General features: G+C 38.8%; 1 protein-coding gene across 2 annotated transcripts; it reads right to left on the reverse strand.

Annotated features, from left to right (window-relative positions):
- Window positions 1-635: 635 nt before the first annotated feature.
- Window positions 636-14,245, reverse strand: FGG (fibrinogen gamma chain). Of its 2 annotated transcripts, XM_040332035.1 has the most exons (10): window positions 14,121-14,244; window positions 13,315-13,368; window positions 13,049-13,232; window positions 12,841-12,931; window positions 7,467-7,597; window positions 5,875-6,008; window positions 5,361-5,545; window positions 4,669-4,946; window positions 2,507-2,676; window positions 636-778 (listed from the first exon to the last, which is right to left on the reverse strand). In XM_040332035.1, the coding sequence occupies exons 1-10, from the start codon at window positions 14,187-14,189 to the stop codon at window positions 764-766; spliced, it is 1,311 nt and encodes a 436-aa protein (XP_040187969.1). In that variant the 5' UTR covers window positions 14,190-14,244; the 3' UTR covers window positions 636-763. The 2 variants fall into 2 exon arrangements, with proteins under 2 accessions (XP_040187969.1, XP_040187962.1); XM_040332028.1 differs by lacking the exon at window positions 636-778 and having other exon boundaries at window positions 2,151-2,676; window positions 14,121-14,245.
- Window positions 14,246-21,143: the final 6,898 nt, after the last annotated feature.

Consider the following 21,143-nt stretch of genomic DNA (forward strand, 5'->3'; position numbering starts at 1 on the left):
GGATTGACTATGATCGGTGCATGAATTACTTATACGTTATATGTTATGATTTTGTTTACCTCGACCCCTTGAGGAAGCAGATAGCGATACACGTCGAGTATACAGCTACTGACTCTGCATACCACATATGGACTAGACTTGTTAAGAAACAATAGTTATTTTATTATGTGATGCACAGTATATTGGTAGAGGTTATAAGCACATCTATAAACAGTAGTGGTGGCTGTGAGACAAGCTTTAAATGTACTTGTGTATGCTATTTTTGTTTACAAATTTAAAGTATGAATGTCTTTTATTGACTCATATATTTGTAATGAAGTTCAGTATATCTGTGTGGTTTTAATATATGGTCTTTGACACACATTTGGCACCTGAGAAATCCCACTCATTAAGTAATTAAGATGATGATCTAGAGATATGGTCCCTCTGGGTATGCCTTACACCACAAAGACATTTCTTAATTCAGGAATTACCATGCTCTACACAGGTGTATACAAGGGCAGATCATTTCAGAAGAGGACTTGTAGTTGACTTTTGGTCTTTATGCAAAACGTGTGGGTAAGAAGCATAAAGAAGATAGAGAAAGGTTAAATAATGAAACATAATTTTCTTTTGAATAAAATATTGAGACTGTATTTTGAATTTAATATGTTATTTAATGTGTTTTGTTTTCCTATGTAACATAGTGCAAGTTTACAGACTGCAAAAATCTGGCATGTTCCCGGTTCCAATAAATCTTGTGCTTTTATTTAAATTTGTCAGTTTATATGTCTCCAGCCTACAATGAGAGAAAATAATAATTAATACACCATACCACGTAAATAACAAAAACCCCACTCTGGGAACACATAAACATAATATGTAACATACGAAAATCTACCAATAACACGTTACAAACTTCTTGTATTGTTAGCTTTACCCTTCAATTGAATGTTTGTGCTTAATTAATTTCTAAATCTTATAAAGTATCACAACTGATTGCAGTGATACATTAATGCAATAAAATGTGTTCCCAATGGTGTGGTTTACGTCTCTAGTTGTACCAATGACTGCTGTCACGAAAGAGGAGAAGTTAAATCCAAAATGTAAGATTTGTCCCAAATACAAGAGGTGAAGGGGAAATCTTCCAATGGGGCCAAACTGTCTAACCCGGAAATTCTCTTTTATTGTCCTAATGCCCTGGTGTGTCTCCGGGACAGGAAGTAAAGAGACATTTCCCCAATGGTATATAGATAGAAAAAACCCTTCCCTACTCTATCCAAAACTAAAAAAACTGGCTAAAGATACAAGTTCAATAAAAATACATGAATCTACATGCACTGGAGAAAATAGAGTGGGCACATGGTTTTCAAAACTGACTTTTTCACATTTACAGTCAGACATATCTCTTTAAAAACTGGCTTTACACTTATAGCTAAGTAAGGAAAGGTTTGAGCATTAGGTGGCCACATAAAATGTCAGTATTTTGTTAGCTATAATACAGTTGGTCAAAACCACCTGCATGTAGTTCCTCATCATATCATTGTATGATCAAACCTTAATTACCAAGTGTTGGATATATAGCCATTACCAATTAAGTGCTGTTAACTAGTTGCCACAATAATGTTTTTGTTTGCCATGTATAAGGCACCTATCTTCATATTAGATGTAAAATAGCCCTCCCTGTTATAATAGTCAGTATAAAAGGACTGCTTGGCAGATTCAAATGTTTTAGTCTTAATGTGCTAATAGTTTGTGTAGAAAAAAATATCTCCACCCACTAAGTGGGGGAAATTTACAATTCAAAACAGGAGTCATCTACGTAAATTATGTACAAATTGCCTAATTGTCTGTACGTGTACCACCTAATAGGCATGAGAAATTCCACAAATATAAGAGAAAAAACATAACTGTAGATTCTGTAGTTTTCTAAAAAACGCAAAAAAATTCACAGGAATTATAAAAAATGCAACCCTGTGTAAATCCCCCCTATTCCCTAATTTGCTAGCAAACATATATCTTTTGTTACTATTACACTTTGTATTTTAATTGTTAAACGTTAAATAAATGTCACTGGGAAAAGTTGTGTTACATCTGCCAGCCAGATGTCCATCTTGGATTATATTTAGGTAGAGAAACTTTATTCAAACAATTCAAACAATATGTTCAGCTGTTGTAAATAAAGAGGTTGTACTCCATTTATTGATATAGTATCTAAAATGCTTGAAGGGAAATACATTTTTAAATAAATGCCAATGTGTATGGATTTTTCTTAGTGGTTTTGTCTCAAACACAAACATACAATATTTTACATTAAACTTGTCTGAATTTTCCATGACTTAATCCACACAGTTGTGTCAAAATGAAGCATATCTTCACATACTTTGGGTATTTTATTGTAAACATAGTTAACTGAAAAACATGAAGTCTGGAGAATCATATAGACTGTAGATACAAAGTCAAGGTGGTGTGTTGTAAATGTCAGTGTTTAACAATATTATATATCTCCTCGGCCTTCAGACCCGACCTTAGATCCCTTAGATATAAACTGCTGTCCACCATCTGTTCCATATCGGTTAAAAGGAATGATTTTCATTGAGGTTTTCTTCATTGAATACCAGCGAGTGCGAAATGTTACCCAAATGATACCATTGTCATAGCCAGTAGGTTGAGCGTCAGCTTCACTGTAAGTACCACCTGTAAAGGAACACCATATAAACACAGTTATGGAACAGTTTAATATTATACAGCTACTGAGACTGAACAACGTAAACAAGTTAAATATTATACATAATCTGGATACATACTGTATATTTACTGGGGGCGAAATGACTAAATTGCAAACAATTGCCTATATATTTTTTCCACTTTGATAACTTACTTTGTAAAACATATAGGTTTCCTGATGGGAACCGGATTTTATAACACACAGATCTTTAATGGCTCTTTACCACGCTATGGTAACACTAGGGCAATGTACCCTCCAGGATCCCCTGTGTTTAATGTCTAACTGCACCAATTCAGCAAAATATCATCTGTGTGCCCTTTTCCGTGCCGCACAGCTGCTTGTCTTCTAAGCCAGGCCTACTAATGCAATCTGCACTTTCATTCAATCCTTGTTGGTATGGAAGAAGTGCACAGTGCATTTATGGAGAGCAGCTGTGCGGTACTAAAAAAAGCCACACAGCTGATATCCCACAGGATCAAGAACAAGTGAACATGATAATACTGAAGAGGGATGCTTGGGGTGGGGGGAGTTAAAAAAATAAAATAAGCATAACTGCACAAAAAGTGCAGGTACAAATTTAAAGCGTTTCTGAGCCCTGGTTCGCATTGATTCTACTTTGAAATTGCGCTACTTTACTTGAAGTAGCGCAATTTCAAAGTAGCAAGGACAGAGCAATCTCAGGTGTTACGTGATAGACATCTGTGTGGCTTCACGCACAGTTGTCTATTGAAGTGGCACCTGAGATCGGCAAAAGTAGTGCAGGAACTACTTTTGCAAATCGGTACCGTGCCGCAAAATCGGTGTCGTGCTGATTGGAACAGTGCCATTGCTGCCATTAAGGCTGCGACTTGTCATGCAATTTGATCTCTGTGAACCTAGGCTAAAAGTTGGAACAAAAAAAATGTTATACTTACCTGCTCATTGCAATAGCTTTGCACAGAGCAGCCCACACCCTCTTCTTTTTGGGGCCCTGGCACCCCCCCTGCAGAGTGCCTCTATTAGCTAGACCCTTGCTATAGCTGCACTCAAGCAGGCTCACTCCCGAGCCACACTCCTGTGAATGGACATTGTTCATTCATGCACAGAGCATGGCCCAGCCCCCCTCCCCCGAACTCTCTCCTCTTTGGCTCACAAGCTGGGATTGACAGCAGCAGGAGCCAATGTCTCGTACTGCTGTGTGAGCCAATGAGGAGAGAGAGACCCGGGAGCAGAGGCGGCTTCTTAATTAGGCAAATTAGGCGGTCGTCTAAGGCCTCACACGCACAGGGGCCCTGCAGCCGCCTAATTTGCTTCTTCTCAATTACTGTGTCCTAGATCCGTGCAACTTTCTGCAGCCATTTTTATTTGCTTGAACTTTTTTACCCATTATGGGCATGAGTGGAGCCCCCGTGTCTAAGTTTTTCTTAAGGCCTCACAAAGCCTAGAGCCGCCTCTGCCCGGGAGAGCCACCGCTCTCATGCACACCACTGGATCAAGATGGGGCTCGGGTAAGTATAAAGAAGAGCAACAGCACCCAAAAGGTTTTTACCTTAATGCATAGAAAGTAAAAAAAAATCTGCCTTTAGAACCATTTTAAGGATAACTGTATTAATATAAATATGTGGCCTACCAATGCTGACCTCCTTCTAAAAATACTAATTGTTTGGCTGTCCCTAACAGTACTTTCAGTGTTACCTACCTGGGACAAGCATGCATATTATAATGTCAGAGTTAATTTGGAACTCCTGATCTGCATACTTACTTCATGTCAGTAACTTAGAAAGCATGAAAGAAGAGGTCAGTAATAGCAACCTTAATATTCTGTCAATGCAACCAAAGGTGGTTCCAACTGCCTACAGGCTAGAATTAGTTCTACTAGCATGAATTTAGGGCAGAACTTTCATTTGTGTTAGGGAGACAGATATAAGAAGCTGAATAGTATACCAACCTATACACAACAACTGTTTCTTAGGTTTACTTACCTTGATAATATTTGCCGTTAAGGTGGCCAGCATGGCATCTGTTCATCCACCAGCCAGAGCCATCTTGTTCAGCACAGTTTCCTTCAAATTTATCATTATCTTTGTCAAATGTACTGAACTGCATGCCATTGTGAGAAGTAAAGAACTTGTCACTGGGGTCATCTCCAAAATCGTATCCATCAAAGGCATCTCCAGCTTCACCACCAATGAAGTAAGCATAGGTCAGCCTGTAATTGTCCTTCTCAGCACCCAGTCTGAACGTGGCATAATCGGCTGTGCTAGATAGACAAAGGAAACATAATTTCATATCAGTATGTTTCAATTCCTGAAAATGTATTTTCAATTTTATTATAAGGGCAAAATAAATAATTTATTTTAGTTAATCACAGAGTTTATATGGCTTTTAATTACTAAAAAAGTGGTATTTTTTTTTTTTATAAAGAAAAATTATAGTCTTATCTTTTCTAGATGCTCAAAGCTATATTCTCATCGGTCAGTATTGACTATTGTCATTTATAGAGATAGCAGCATATATATATATATATATATATATATATATATATATATATATATATATATATATATATATATATATATATATATATATATATATATATTTGAGATAAGTTTCTTTTTTTATGGCTTTTATCTGGATTTAAATCCCAGACAAATATGTTGTCAGCTAAGATTACCTTGTCTGACCACTCCAGTCTTCCAACTCTATCCGGAGAACATATGGAATTGTACTCTGTGTACTTAGAAGGTGTGTCTTCTCATTTCCCAACCAAAACTCTGTTGTGTCTGTTGGAGACAAGTATCCAAATCCTTCTTTGTACTGGTTCCAGTTCTTGTTGAAGTCCACACTACCATCAAGCCTCTAAGAAAACAAGAAAAAAAATTGTTAGGAAACATGACAGGGTTACATATTTTAAGCTTAACGTGAAAAATAATATGGGCAGTTCCATCTGTTCATTAATGTGTGCCCATAAGTCCACAGCAGACGGTTGCTAGGTTCACTTTTGTAGACCATTTTAATGGATTTCTCAAAAACAAGTGCTTTCTCAGTTGAAGAACATACTGACCCCATACACATATTGACCCCAGAAATAGAGCAGTATGAAGAGAACAATGGGGGGGTTCGAGTGATATGACTCCTATTGTTATACATTGTTTCCAAGCTGAATGGTACAGTATGCCTTCACTCACCCTTTGTATAACAGTCCATCCTAAGCCAGATGAATCAATTTCACAATAAACAAGGAATTGTTGTTTGGCTTTAAGAGGCTTGATGTAGTAGAGACCACTGACACGTGCACCTTTGTTTGCAACATCTTGACAATCTAGGGAGCAAAAGACATTTCTTTATCAATACAATCTTGGTATATTGCTGATGCTGAAACAGTAGCCATAATACATTGCATTCACCTATTATCTCTTCTCATCCACCTGGATTACAACTGAAGGTCATTCTATTTATATTTTGCCAGTCCTAGTTCTTCCCCACCCCATTAACATGAAACATTTACACAAAATAAAACATTTACATTTTCATTACATGTCATTTAAAAATGTTTGTTCAAGGAACGTTTGTTCCATTCCCAAATTGTCAGTAGGATCAAATCGAAGTTCATTTTTGACCGTAGCGATGAGAAAATTTGAAGGACATTCAAACATTAGTTTAAAACAAATCTAATAGTGTATGGCCAGCATAAGTTTGAAATAACTTGTTGCAGCAATAGAAATCACACAATTACAAATTGGTGTATGAAAAATAGAAAAAGTTTTATTGAACAACAGGTTTAAAATTGGCTGGTCTAGAGACTTCACGTGCTGATATTAAACCATTTCTACAATATACATATACTGCAGAGATATGTGAAATTACTAAAATAAATTGCATATCCACCAAGTCAACCCAACACGTTTCAACTTATATAAAGTCTTTATCGGGGGATAAGGAAGTGGAAGCAATCAAAGATATGAACGTCACTAGATGTCCAGACCGACAGGTAATGGCTCAGTGGTGCAGACCACATGGGTCTCAGCCCAACCAAGACCTCAAGCCACACAGAAGATCAATGGCTTTTAAGGAGAAGGCAACAGAGGCAGCTTGCTCACATTCACTAATGGAGGAGTAAGAGGCCACAAAATCTATGTGTAAAGCTGGATATTAGACAACCGAAGAAAAAGGAGAGCAATCTCCTATAAAGCCACCCAGCATTAGTTGACAGCACGGACTCCACTGTCTAATTTTTATATGTGATTTCCATTGCTGCAACAAAGTCCCATGGGAGATATATTTTGTCTAGTGAAGGGGTCTCCGAACTTTTCAAACAAAGGGCCAGTTTATTGTAAAAAATTACCCGGGCCCAGCATTGGTGAGAGTAAATATGGCCTCAGAGTTTGCAGTCAGTAGGATAAGGAGTAGTGCCACTATTAGTAGGAGTAATTGTATCCCATCATTGGTATCAGTGAAAGAAATTGTGCCCCCTTGTTGGCGTCAGTGGGAAGAATAGTGCCTCATATCAGTGGGAGGAATAAGGTCCCAAGGGCCGGATAAAGGCTAGCAAAGGGCCACATCTGGCCCTCGGGCCACCAGTTTGGAGACCCCTGATCTAGTGTATCAGGGATAGAGCAGCCTTCTTCCCATGATATAATTGCTGCTCTCTGCTTTCAAGTTTTAAATACCTTAACCATGGCATAAAGTGAAGATGCATTAAAAAGCAACAACGTAGAGAAAATTGTAAGCTTGTATGCTACTCGTGTGTCATCATGTCTTTATAAAAATGAATACATACCTTTTCCTGTTATTTCCTGGATTTGAACGCTTTCTTTGCATGGCTGTTGGCATTGTACTTCCAAGCTTCCAATCTTCTGTTTTAATAGGGCAATTTTTTCTGTGTTGGTAGTTAGTAAATCTTGCAGGTATCTATAACAAAATCCCAAAAATATCAGCTTTACCTTTTTTAGGTATTGTTTATACAGAGTTTCATCCTATTTTCATGTTGCCCAGAGCAATGATGTTCTTAATATATACTCTCTCTTTTTAAGGGACTTTTTCTCAAAGGAGCTTCATAGTGACCATGACATTGTTCTGATATATCCATTTACAACAGGTTTAATGGATGCACAAGCTGCATCAGTCTGAGCATTTCCATAAAGATTGTATCATGACTGCTAAAAGATGATTCTGTACACTATCCCGAAGAAGAAATAATTTGTAAGGCCTCACCCCATATGTGAGATCATGTTTTCTTGGTGTGTATTCATTTGATGTGTGATGTGTTTCACACATTAGAATTTTATTCAATTGACATGCAGATCAATTGGCCCAAAAGCTGAGTTTTTCCATCAGAAACTGCAATCCAATATACAGTATCAGTGAAACAGGTCCTATTGAAGACACAATGGGTGATGTACTAAAGGAGTTAAGGTTGTTCTCTTGGCAAAGTGAATGTTTACTTTGCAAAGTAAAAAAATTAGGGAGAAGATGTGCTCACTTTGAATACCCAACCATGTGATAGTAAAAATGTTTTGTTTTTTTTAATTAGCTTGAACTTGATTGAATATTTAAAGTAAACACTGTATCATTTTATTCACTAACATTCATTTTGCTAAAGGAGCCTCTACTTCTTTAATAGTTCAACCCTAATGTGTAGCACTATATGCCCCCATTCAGACTGAATCTGACTTTGAAATTGTGTGACTTAATTTGAAGTTGCACAATTTCAAAGCCGTAGGTCAGTGCAACTTCAGGTGTGACTTGGCTGACATCTGTGTGACTTCATGCAAGTCGCACCTGAAAATCCCAAAAATAGTGAAGGAACCTTTTTTCAAATTGGTGCAGCACCGCAAATTTGTAGTTGCGCCGATTTGAACAGTTCCATTGCCGACAATAAGGTGCGGCTTGTCAATCGATTTGGACCTGTCAGAGCCTCAATGTTTAATAAGCATAGGCATTACTAATTACAAACTTTACACAGAAGCGATTCAGTTCACATGCGCCGCGCTTTATAAGTTTTTCATTCATTCATTCATTCACTATACTAAAAATATATGTATATAAAAATAAATAAAAAATAAACATAAAACACACTGATGATTTACAAAAAAAAAAGAAAAAACACCCGCGTTTGGATGGTACTAATGTGTGCAGCTGCTGTCTATTATGTCCAGCAAAGGGTTTATCAATATTAATCTCAGGCAGCGCTTGCTATACCATATAAATATTCTGATATAGGCTGCAATTGATAAACTGTAAACATCAATAGTGAATATTGCACATTGGTGTCAAGAAATTAGAAATAAAGTGACATAAAGTGCAATAAAAGTGCAACAAAAAGTCTTTAGTGCAGTATTGAGTACCTTGTATATTCCACCACGTGCTGTAATGGCTACACACCGACACCGCACTCACCAGATGTCGTGACTCCCTTGCCTTATGGCAAAGATAGTCAACAAGGCTTTTAGGTCTTTAGGGGGACCTGTCCCACGGTATCAGACTGATGATTTGCATCAATTATCTTTTTAGCAGCACAAAATTCAATCCCCTAGCGGCATTTTGAACAACCTGACAGGAGTAAGTTGAAGTCTGATTTGTTTTTTTTTTCTCCATTGCCTTATTACATAAACCACCCGTTTTTTTCACTTTAGATACACCAGAGAAGAACTAAACCCCTTGCGGGTTGACCTTTTTGGTATACTGTGTTCTGTTGGGGAAATTTTCATTCACTTTCTGTCCCAGAGATGGAAAAGGAAATGAAATGAAAAGGGTGTCCTTATTGAAAGATTTATTTTCATCTTTTTTCTGATGACATTTGTGGATTTCTCATCTACTTCTGTCCCAGTAACAATGGCCAGCAGTACAAAGGAGAGAGTAGATAGGGAGCAGCAGGGACACAGACAGCAATGAAGACCAAAAAATGCTGGCACACCAAAAATAGAAAAATCTCACAGCTTTACTGAGATCTTGGCACCTAAAAATATCACATGTAGTAAAAACCACTGGTGTTTTACTATATAAGCTTCCCTTTGCTACTAAGATTTCAGTAAAAATGTGAGATCTACTATTTGTTTTTTTTTTATTTGTTTTTTTGTGGTGACCATTTTTTGTCTTTGGTTCTGCAAGGCATGAAAAGTAAAGGTGCTGGATGGATGTTCTTCCAAGCAATAGAAACTTTACCGGGGGTTCTAATCTTTTTCTATTGTATCTAAAACTAAAAAAAAAGTTTTAGTTACACGAATAGTAGCCCATTGCTCCTTGCAGCTTTTATGAAATTAATTTGAATATGCCTTATTTTTTTTATTAATATACAATAATGTTAATTTATTAGTTCTACAACTGGGAAATACCTAGCACCATATTTTATTTCTGCCCAGAGTTATGAAATGCATTTGGTGATGCCACCAAGCGCAATAAATTGAGGAGGTTGAAAATACCTCATTATTAACCTCCCTGGCGGTATGATTCTTTAAGATTTCAGGTGCTGAAAGCGGTACCATTATTTTGCATGGAAATTTGGCGTTTTGTATTGTAGGCCTGCAATTCTTAGGAATAATTCATTTAACCTCCCTGGCGGTATGATTTTTTCAGAAAAAAGGTGCTGAAAGCGGTACCACTATTTTCAAGGAAATCTGGCGTTTTATACTGTAGGCCTGTAATTCTTAGGCATAACTCATTTAAATCTGACCAAACAAGAGTCTAGTAGGCATCCCGGGTATGAGATTTTTTTAAAAACAAAATTATAAATTATAATATATTAAATAATTATAAATAATTATAACAAATAATAATATAATTATAATAAAAATTATTCAATAATGTAATCAACTCAAAATCACTGAAATTTGCTCAGTTGCAGAATTGTCGCTGTCATTACTTTTATTTTTTTATGACGGAAATTCCCCACAAATCACTATCGCACAATTCTGCAAGTGATTATAATTTATTATCGCTGTTTTCTAGCTGCTCTAAAACCATTTTTGACATAAAGGGACACTTTTGGTTGCTATGGACAATCTACAGTTTGCAGGCAGAAAGAACAGTTTTTATTATAAAAAAGTACATGTAGGACACTGGGCAGATCACTAGGGACAAAGGGGGTGTGTAATTTTTTCATACAGTATTGTAATCTATAAGATAACAGTATACTGTATGTATTGTGTTTATTTACTTATTTGAATTTGGCACCGATCTCCGCCCCTGTGCGTCATAACGTCGCAGGGAACGGAGCTCGGCCGCACAGGAGGACACTGCGTGAATCGAGCAAGAAGACACGGCTCGATCACACAGCGGGGATGCATCGCAGGATCCAGCGACAAGGTAAGTAAACCATGCCTGTGGACACTGCAAGGCGATCCCGAGTATGGCTCGGGGTTACCGCTTTTGGTTCTAAAATTCCACCCCAAGCCAGACTCGGGAATACCGCTCAGCAGGTTAAGGCTCCATGCACACTCACTTAAAAAACGTTGCTTCTACAGGAGTTTTATGTTCTGCCTGTAGAAGCAACTCAATCTTATCCTATGTCTCAATGTACATTAGGACGTTAAGAGGCATATTTTGAGAACAACTTTTAGAGACAGAAAAAAAAAACCCTTCTCATTCACGTTTCTGATTGGAGCTCACTGGCAGAATAAACGCAAAACTCTCCTAAACTCTTCTAAACTTTGTACAAAAAATGCTCTATATTTGGAAGTTTGGGATATTCACTTTGCAGAGTAATTATTCAGTTAGCTTAGTAAATAAGAAAGATCTATGTCTACTTCAACATCTAATTGTGTGCAAGCACAAATCCTGTTGTTTTGGCTCCCATGCACATGATTGGCTGCTCAAAATAAAAACAGCTTCACCATATTCTCTAAGCCAAGTGAACATTCTATTCTGTAATCTCTTTAATAAATCAACCCAATGAATGAGAATGATCCAAACTTGAGATAAAATGAAGTGGATTGGAAAAACTAGTATCTCCGTATTAGTTTGAATAATATAAGGAAAAATGCTCAACTATGCAACAGATATATTTTTTACCCTCTTTTATTTAGACTATCAGTACATTTTCCAGGCCTGAATGGTAACTGAAAATGAAATATATTTCTCTTGAAAACGTATTTTACAAGTACACTGTTAGACTAAATAAAACATTATATTACTGAAGCCTTCATTACTGAAGAGTTTGCTCTTATATTAGTCAAGAATAAAATTAGAAATACAAAAAATAAATAAAAAAATAAATAAATATATATATATATATATATATATATATATATATATATATATATATATATATACACACTATATTGTCAAAAGTATTGGGACACCTGTCTTTACATGAACTTTAATGTCATCCCAGTCTTAGTCCGTAGGGTTCAATATAGAGTTGGTCCACCCTTTGCAGCTATAACAGCTTCAACTATTCTGGGAAGGCTGTCCACAAGGTTTAGGTGTGGGTGTATGAGAATGTTTGACCATTCTTCCAGAAGCGCATTTGTGAGGTCAGGCACTGATGTTGGACGAGAAGTCCTGGCTCGCAGTTTGCGCTGTAATTCATCCCAAAGGTGTTCTATCGGGTTGAAATCAGGATTATGGTGTGGGGTTGTTTTTCAGGGTTTGGGCTTGGCCCCTTAGTTCCAGTGAAGGGAGCTCTTAAGCCATCAGCATACCAAGACACAATTTCATGCTCCCAAGTTTGGGGTTGGCCCCTTCCTGTTCCAATATGACTGCGCACCAGTGCACAAAGCACTTCAATAAAGACATGGATGAGCAAGTTTGGGGTGGAGGAACTTGATTGGTGTGCACAGAGTCTTGACCTCAACCTTTTAAAACACCTTTGGGATGAATTAGAGCAGAGACTGTGAGACAGGCCTTCTCGTCCAACATCAGTGCCTGACCTCACAAATGCGCTTCTGGAAGAATGGTCAAACATTCCCATAGACATACTCCTAAACGTTGTGGACAGCCTTCCTAGAAAAGTTGAAGTTGTTATAGCTGCAATGGGTGGGCCAATTCAATATTGAACCCTACAGACTAAGACTGGGATGTCATTAAAGTTTGAGTGCATGTAAAGGCAGGCGTCCCAATGTTTTTGACATTATAGTGTATATATATATATATATATATATATATATATATATATACTAAAAATACAAACATATCATTAACACAGGAACACTCACTGTATGCTCTGTTCATTCTGCACAACTGTCTGTTCATATCTTGAAATATCATCCAACATATTTCTGGATTTCTGAGTTGGGTTTTCAGTGGCTGAAAAACAAAAGTTGACATTTGTAAACACGCACCTAACTCTTTCAGTGTTTTTTCAAAAAAATGAAATTAACTTGTGTATGCACACAAATGTACTGTAAATTTACTAATGCTTACTTTGTGGAGATGTTGCCGGCCTCCTCCCAATTAGCCGTATGTCCTCTACGATTACCGTTGTGTCTGAGGTATCATTATTGATTCTGCCTAGCAGTCCTTCGAGGTATTGCAGTTCTGTGTCAACCTCTGACTGATATCTGCCTAAGAAGTCTGAGACTCCACATGTAGTTGGACAGTATTCCCCCTACAATTAAAAAAAGATCTGTAACCATACTGTTGTTCCAATCTACAGAGTTCTTAGGGAAGACAAAGTAAAAAATACTTACAAATCGTTCATCTAAAATGCAACAGTTGTCTCTGTTTGGCTGTAAATTGTATTGCTGTAAAAAAAAGAAAGACAAATAGTAATAACAAATATAATAATAATTACATTTTAATATATTAAATATAATATATGTAATCTATCCTTGTTTTCTTTCTGTTGTATCTGTTAACTATACCATTGCTAAGAAATTATGTAACAAAATTTTTTCGGCTACATGTGAATTGAGTTTGGTGGTCTCAGCCCGGCTCCCGGTGGGTGTGCTATGCGAGGTAAGCCTGCGCTTAGTACGCCCACCCCCCTCCCACAAAAACCACCACACTTACACTTACACGCACTCGAAATTGGGTTAACATCACGCACTTTGACCACGCGGTCTCTAAAAAGAGAGGCGAAGGACTAACGGGGCTGGTTGAGCGGGCTAATCCTCTCACTCCCTTATAGGGAGTCCCTCTGCCCCGTTGGGCTTCAAAGCGGAGCAGGTAGGGCGGGCTGTGTGGGAGGACCCCCTCACACACCTGCCATTGCCACCCGGGGCATGGAGAAAGGTGGCAGATTGCCTCTGGGGGAGGCCTGCCTACTCCCAACTCCTGCAGTCCGGCTCCTCTCTCGAGTACACGCACAAAAAAATACACTTTAAAACAAAAAAAAAAAACAAAAAAAAAAAAACAAAATTTTTTACTAAAATTGTATATTTAAATTTGGATTTACCCTAAGTTATACCCTAAGTTATATTAATGTATTTCCTGATTTACTAATCAGATTTATTTACTATATATTTTCCTCCTATTAAAAAATGTTAATACTCACGCAATAAGTGCCGGAGAAGAGCAGTACAATCTGAATGAAGAGAGCCCCCTGCTGGTATATTCGTGACATGTTGCAGGTCCTTGCACCTGCTTGGTTAGCAGTTCTCAAATGAAGTCAAGCTTGCAAGGTTCTGCTGTTTTATGTGCCCAGGGCTAACATTGCAGACAGGCAAAAAGAATTGTCCAAAGGTCAAAGGAAGGGGCAGGGGAGGAGGAGATCACAGGCCATGACCCTTTGGGGACATTAGTCACTCAGATTGCAGCCAACATTTGAACATTTGCACCATACTAAGAGTATTTACTCTTAAGAGACAGATTTCAGATTTGCTGACACGGATATGTTATTAATTATTGGATTAAAGCGGGGGTTCACCCCAAAAATTTTTTTTAACATTACATTCAGGCGAGTTATGATAATGACATTAGGCTGTTTTTTTTTAAATCCTTGCCGTACATACCGTTTTATATATATATGTTCACCGCGACTTCCGGGTATAATCTGCGGGACTGGGCGTTCGTTATTCATTGACATGCTTCCGACCGGCGCATACAGCGCGTCACAAGTTGCCGAAAGAAGCCGGACTGCGAGTCGGCTCTATACGGCGCCTGCGCACCGTCGTTCGGGTTCTTTCGGCAACTCGTGACGCGCTGTATGCACCGGTCGGAAGCATGTCAATCAGGAACGCCCAGTCCCGCAGATTATACCTGGAAGCCGCGGTGAACATATATATATAAAACGGTATGTACGGCAAGGATTTTAAAAAAAACAGCCTAATGTCATTATCATAACTCGCCTGAATGTAATGTTAAAAAAACATTTTTGGGGTGAACCCCAGCTTTAAGTGGGTGTCCTCGCACATAATAGTTCATAGTTAAAAATTATTCAAAGAAATATGCAAGCAATATAGACTTAGGGTACTTAAATTGCATTTATTTATTCAGGAAAGTGGGAGAAAAAAGAATATCGGATTGTACAGGCCAGAAAATGAGCATATACTAAAATAGTAAAAAGTTACATATTTTATTGAAATATCACAATTTTAAAAGAATTGTTGATGTCAACATATACATCTTAAAAACACAAGAGCTAGATGAGGCAGTTTCCTGCAAATGGTGTGACAATCAGTTTTTATTTACAGTATTTATTTATTTATGATTTTGCCAAAGTCTAGAAGACCACTTGAACATACAGAAATTTTGTTTGTGGAACTGTATAAAATATAAGTTAATAATGCCTTGGGAGATTTGTTGCACAGGTGACAAATTTTTAGTATTTAAAGTGCAGTTCTACCCAAAAGGGAAAGTTCTGCTTTAACTTCCCTTGCCGTATGATTAAGTCAGATTTTTAATGCTGAAAGCGGTACTGTACAATGTTTTGCATGGAAATTTGGTATTTTATATTGTAGGCCTGTAATTCTTAGTAATAACTCACTTAAATGTGTCTAAACAAGAGTCTCGTAGACATCCCAGGTATCAAAGTTTGAAACACAAAATCATAAATTCTAACCTGTAAGTGTTCTGTGTTTTGAATTTTTTTAAATTTGGCGCCAGGCTCTGTCCCCGTGCTTTGTGACATTTGCAGGGAACGGAGCCTCGGCACTGTGATGGATCGAACGGAGGACACAGCCCGCACACACAGTGGGAGGACCTCGCAGGATCCTGGGGACAAGGTAAGTAACTTTGCCTGGATCCTGCAATGTGATCCCGAGAGTGGCTCGGGGTTACCGCTTTTGGTATGGAAAATTCACCCTCAAGTGTAACTAAACCCACAATGGTAAAATCAGTCTGCATATGCAGTAAAGCATGCTTTTATACTCACTGTGGAATCTAAGGGGGTAATACTCTGCATTGTGTAAAAAGTCTGTTTAAATATGTCTTCTCCGACCCTCCCTTTCTTTTACTGTCCTTAATCTATCTGCTGATAGAACAGAGCCTTGGAGGCACTCTGCACATGCTCAGTCTGGTGTGTATTGCTAGAGAATTGTTTTGTTTTTTGTTTGTTTTTTAGGAGGGTGCATGTTATTAGCACAAGGCCAATCAGCACCGTCCAAACAGAGGCATGCAGCCTCATAAAACAGTCATAGGAGAATTAAATCTCCTCCTGCAATCTTTAACCAGACACTGATAGAAGTCACAAGACTGTTATATACTGCTGATGAGAAAAGGTATTTAGCAGTGTATATGAATACAGGGTCCTGGTTTTAGTAATACTTTAAGCTTTGACAATAAAACCTAGAGCATGGGTGCTCAACCTGTGGCACTCCAGCTGCTGCAGAACTACAAGTCCTTTCATGCCTCTGCCTTTGGGATTCATGCTTGCAACTGTCAGCAGCTTGCAATGCCTCATGGGACATGTAGTTCCTCAACAGCTGGTGGGCCACAGGTTGAACACCCATGACCGAGGCTAGTTGGTTACTATGCACAACTGCACCAGATTCTGTGTGCACCAGTTTTAGTAAATCTAATACTTTGCGTGCAGTTTCACATGTACCTACAAAGTACTGTGAAATTTTTAAATGTACTGTATATACTCAAGTATAAGCCGACCCGAGTATAAGCCTAGGTACCTAATTTTACCACAAAAAATTGGGAAAACTTATTGACTTGAGTATAAGCCGAGGGGAAGAATTCAGCAACTACTGTAAGCGTAAAAGAGGGTCAAGATTGCCTATTTGCACGCCTTACTGTGCCCATTGCAACCCCACTGTGCCAACCTCACTGTGCCAACCTCACTGTGCCAATCTTTACTGTGCCCATCCTCACTGTGCCCATCCTCACTGTGCCAATCCTCACTGTGCCCATCCTCACTGTGCCCATCCTCACTGCTCCAATCCTTACTGTGCCCATCGTCACTGTGCCCATCGTCACTGTGCCAATCCTCACTGTGCCCATCCTCACTTTGCCCATCGTCACTGTGCCCATCGTCAGTGTACCTGAAATTGACAGGCTGCGGGCGTCCATTCATTGTTTAAAACGTGCGGTCTCCTCCTGGTCCCTTCCGTGATAGGCGTTTCTCAGCAGACACAGTTCCGCCTATCACGGACGTTCTCTCATCCTCGGACCCAGTTTCCCAGCAGACACTCTGTTCAATGTTCCGCCAATCACCGACATCCTCTTGTCCGAGGATGAAAAGGCATCCGTGATTGGTGGAACACTGAACACAGTGTCTGCTGGGATGGGTGAGGATGAGAGAATGTTCGTGATAGGCATTTTTTAGCAGACACAGTTCCGCCTATCACAGAAGGGAACAGGAGGAGACCGTGAGTTGTAAATTCTCAAAAATTTTAGGTACACTGACTCGAGTAAAAGCCGAGGGGGGCATTTTGAGCCCCAAAAAAGGGCTGAAAATCTCAGCTTATACTCGAGTATATACAGTAAGTGTGAAGTGGCCTTAACGTCTGCAGCAGGTGTTGAACCCAGAAACCAATGGGAAATCTTAGGTCTGGTACCCACAGAATTCAGCTTTTTCAATATCAATGTGCATAACAACATTTTAAAAGCAAATCTTTTCTAGTGTGGTCAATTTATAATAGAAAAGCAGAGTGATGGCAAGAACACAAGGGATTTCACAGAAAGGAAGCAATACAAAGGACAGGATACATTTTGTACATGGTACAGCAGGCACATATCTGGAATATGAACTGTTCGTTTCACCTGTACATATTCTTTAAAGTCTATGAAGAAGAACACAGGAAGCTGCCCACTCAGCACTGGTGCCATTCTGGGGTTGTTTGCATTTGCTCAGTAAAGGTGAAGGAATTTTCTGATTGGATGAAGTGAAGAGGCGGGGTGGCGATGTTACAATCTCCACCTTCTCCAATCATGGAGCGGTTTCCATTCATTAAGAAAAAGTAAAGTGTTGTCATTGAACGTCAGCTCAAAAACTCTATTTTGTGGGCGCGCAAGCGCCCACTGACCAGTGGGGGAGCCAATCAGCGGGTGTGGCGGACTCAATGTCCTTCGGTTACCCGCAATCATTCCCCGCAGTGACAGAACGGGGATCTGCTTGTGTAAACAAGGCAAATCTCCGTTCTGACGTGAGATCACACAGATTGCCGCCATTACTAGTAAAAAAAATATTAATAATAAAAATGCCATAAATCTATTCTCTATTTTATAGACGCTATAACGTTTTCGCTTATTGTGATTTTTTTTTTTACCAAAAATATATAGAAGAATATATATCAGCCTAAACTGGGGGATTTTTTTTTTTTTTTTATCATTTTTTGATGGATATTTATTATAGAAAAATGTAAAAAATATTGTTGTTTTTTTTTCAAAATTGTCGCTCTTTTTTGTTTATAGCGCAAAAAATAAAAACCGCAGAGTTGATCAAATACCACCAAAAGAAAGCTCTATTTGTGGGAAAAAAGGGACATATATGTTTTTGGGGTACAACGTCGCATGACCGCGCTACTGTCAGTTAAAAACAACACAGTGCTGTATCGCAAAAAATGGCCTGTTCATTAAGGGGGGGGGGGATATTTCCAATCCTTAAAGGAGTTGTAAAGGAAAAAAATGTTTTGCCTAAAATTAATGTCTGCAAGGTAGACAGACAGAATAGTGTAATGATTCTGTTAAAAAACGAGTAAATACCTATTAAATTCCTTCATCTATATCACCTCCGGCATTCTAGTTTATGTTCTCTCATTCACTTCCTGGTTTGCATCGTTCGTTCATGTAAGAACTACATTTCCCAGTATGAATTGCAGCTCGCCCAGTAATTCACACCTCCTTGAAGTCTCTAACACGTAGAGAGCGTCCTGCCACACAGATGTAGTTCCCAGGAGGGGGTGAGCACGTTACTGACCACCGCAGTAAAGCCTCCCTTCACGGTGGTCAGTAAAATCAGACAAGCAGGAAGTGAACAGAACAGAGAAGAAATAGAGCAACTTCTGAGCAAAAACGAACAATGAGGAAGTGAAAAGAGGAATGTCTGCAGGTAAAGGATGCTTAATATGAAAAAAAAAAATTCCTTTACAACCCCTTTAAGTGGTTAATAGTTTTATGTGGAGGTGGACTTTATAAAAAAACTTTACTGAAAACACCCACATTTATTCTGATATTGTCACTGACAGTTTTATAGAAGTTATGAACACATTTTAAATTTGTAGTAATCCTTTGATAAACTGACAAATCCATTGCGAAAATTCACAGAAGATTATGAAACTGATATTTTATTTCCTTAGGTACGGGAAATTACAGCTTCAAAAGGAACATTTTGTATATCATAGGCTTTCTTAAACTGTGTTTGTTTTATACGTGGGCTGCAGTTGTCCAGCTTGTACTGTTTGTTTTTGAAAGGCGTCTGTAAACACAGTTTATCTTGAAGGTTACATGTGTTTATTGCTGCACAGCAAATCAGCACAGGTAAGTTTTTCAGCTTTGCATTAAGTTGATGAAAACTGGGAGATGACTGTTCCACGACATTATATGTGTATAATGGGTCAGAATGGCAATGAGCATGCATACACTAAAGAATAATACAAAACAGATGATGAAAGCTGCACAAACATGAACTCTGCACAGCAATATCTCTGTGACTAACTCAAAGTTACGTGGTCACATAGCATAGTCTCTATAAGACTCTATAGCAACAGAAAGTCTAGCTGAGAATTACTACAGTACATCAGTGAAATAGTTCAGAACACAGACAGCTACTTGCCATTATCTTTATAAACAACATCAACAAAAAAAACACAACATCGCTCTCAGTGAATTTTAGGGTAGATCTGATAAAACAACTGGATGGATCCCAGGCCTGAGGACACCGGGGGGCACCCAAATGGAACTAGAGGACACTGGCTACAATTGAAAATATGGTAGCTGGATCATGGAGAAGGTGTGTGGTATTAGGCTCTGGGGTTGCTGTCCGCACACTGGTTCTGACACTGGAATGCTTGTCACTTGGCTACAGATCACTTGCCCAGCTACTTCTGCCTCATCATGTGTGCCTTCTTCACTGTAAGGCCTCGTACACACGACCAAGGTACTCGTCGTAAATGAAACATCGTTTTCCTCGACGAGTTCCTTGTCAGGCTTGTGGAGAAACTTGACAAGCTTTCTTTGCATACACACTGTCAAGACCAAATCTCCTCGTTCTCAAACGCTGTGACGTACAACACATACAATGGCAGGGGAAGTTCGATTCCACTGGCACAACCCTTGGAGCTGCTTTTGCTAATCTCATGTTACTGCGTGTTAAGTAAAAGTTTGGTAAGAGACAATTTGCACTTTTCAGACTGTTACAGCGTGACAAATGTGCTATCTCCATTACAAATGCTACTTTTACCGAAGGTGCGCTCCCAACTCATACTTTATTCTGAGCATGCGCGGGTTTCTTAGCATACACACGAAAGTGTTTCTCGTCGAAAACCAGCCCGACGAGAAACACGACGAGGAAATTGAGACTCCCGTCAAAGAAAAAGAGAACTTGTTTTTTCTCGTCGAGTTCCTTGACAGTTTCCTCGATGAAAAACATACACACAACCGTTTTCCTCGGCAAAAAAGCTCTGCCACCAAGTTTCTTGATGGATTCTGTCAAGGAAAACATTCATGTGTACGAGGCCTAAAAGAAAAAACTGACAACTGCCCACAACAACGCGTTACACTAAGCATGGGGTGAAATACTTCAGAGTGGGGGCACTCTCTCTTCTCTAGGTGGGGATCCATTACTGTGGCTGTGAATATCGTGGTGCCTTCAGTGTGCAGCTGTCTGTTTCTTCCATGAAATAGTCAATGTGCTGACAGCTCCTTTGCAGCCCAGCTTCCAATGGAATGCTAGACAGAACTTTATCCAAACACAGGACCCCGTTTTCCTAATGGAGGATCTATACCACAAATTCTCAGCACTCCTAGACAGAGGCCTGGCTCAGACGGCCGCAAAAATAACCGGAGACTTAAAGACAGATTTTCACAGCCTGGGCAATAGGATCGACGCGATCGAAAACAAAATGGAGGACACAATAGCCGTGACGAACCAGAACTCCAAGCACATACACACAGTACAGGAACAACTTGATCT

Source organism: Rana temporaria, chromosome 1, assembly GCF_905171775.1.
Source record: "Rana temporaria chromosome 1, aRanTem1.1, whole genome shotgun sequence".
NCBI classification, from domain to species: domain Eukaryota; kingdom Metazoa; phylum Chordata; class Amphibia; order Anura; family Ranidae; genus Rana; species Rana temporaria.

What these genes read in the sequence shown, in the direction of transcription:
- FGG (XM_040332028.1), bottom strand. Translation starts at nt 14,189, where the DNA reads ATGTCACGAATATACCAGCAGGGGGCTCTCTTCATTCAGATTGTACTG. An exon ending in TCTTCTCCGGCACTTATTGC is followed by an intron (nt 13,369 to 14,120) that starts GTGAGTATTAAC and finishes TTTTTTTTACAG; the next exon opens with CAATACAATTTACAGCCAAA. An exon ending in GATGGACTGTTATACAAAGG is followed by an intron (nt 5,546 to 5,874) that starts GTGAGTGAAGGC and finishes TTGTTTTCTTAG; the next exon opens with AGGCTTGATGGTAGTGTGGA.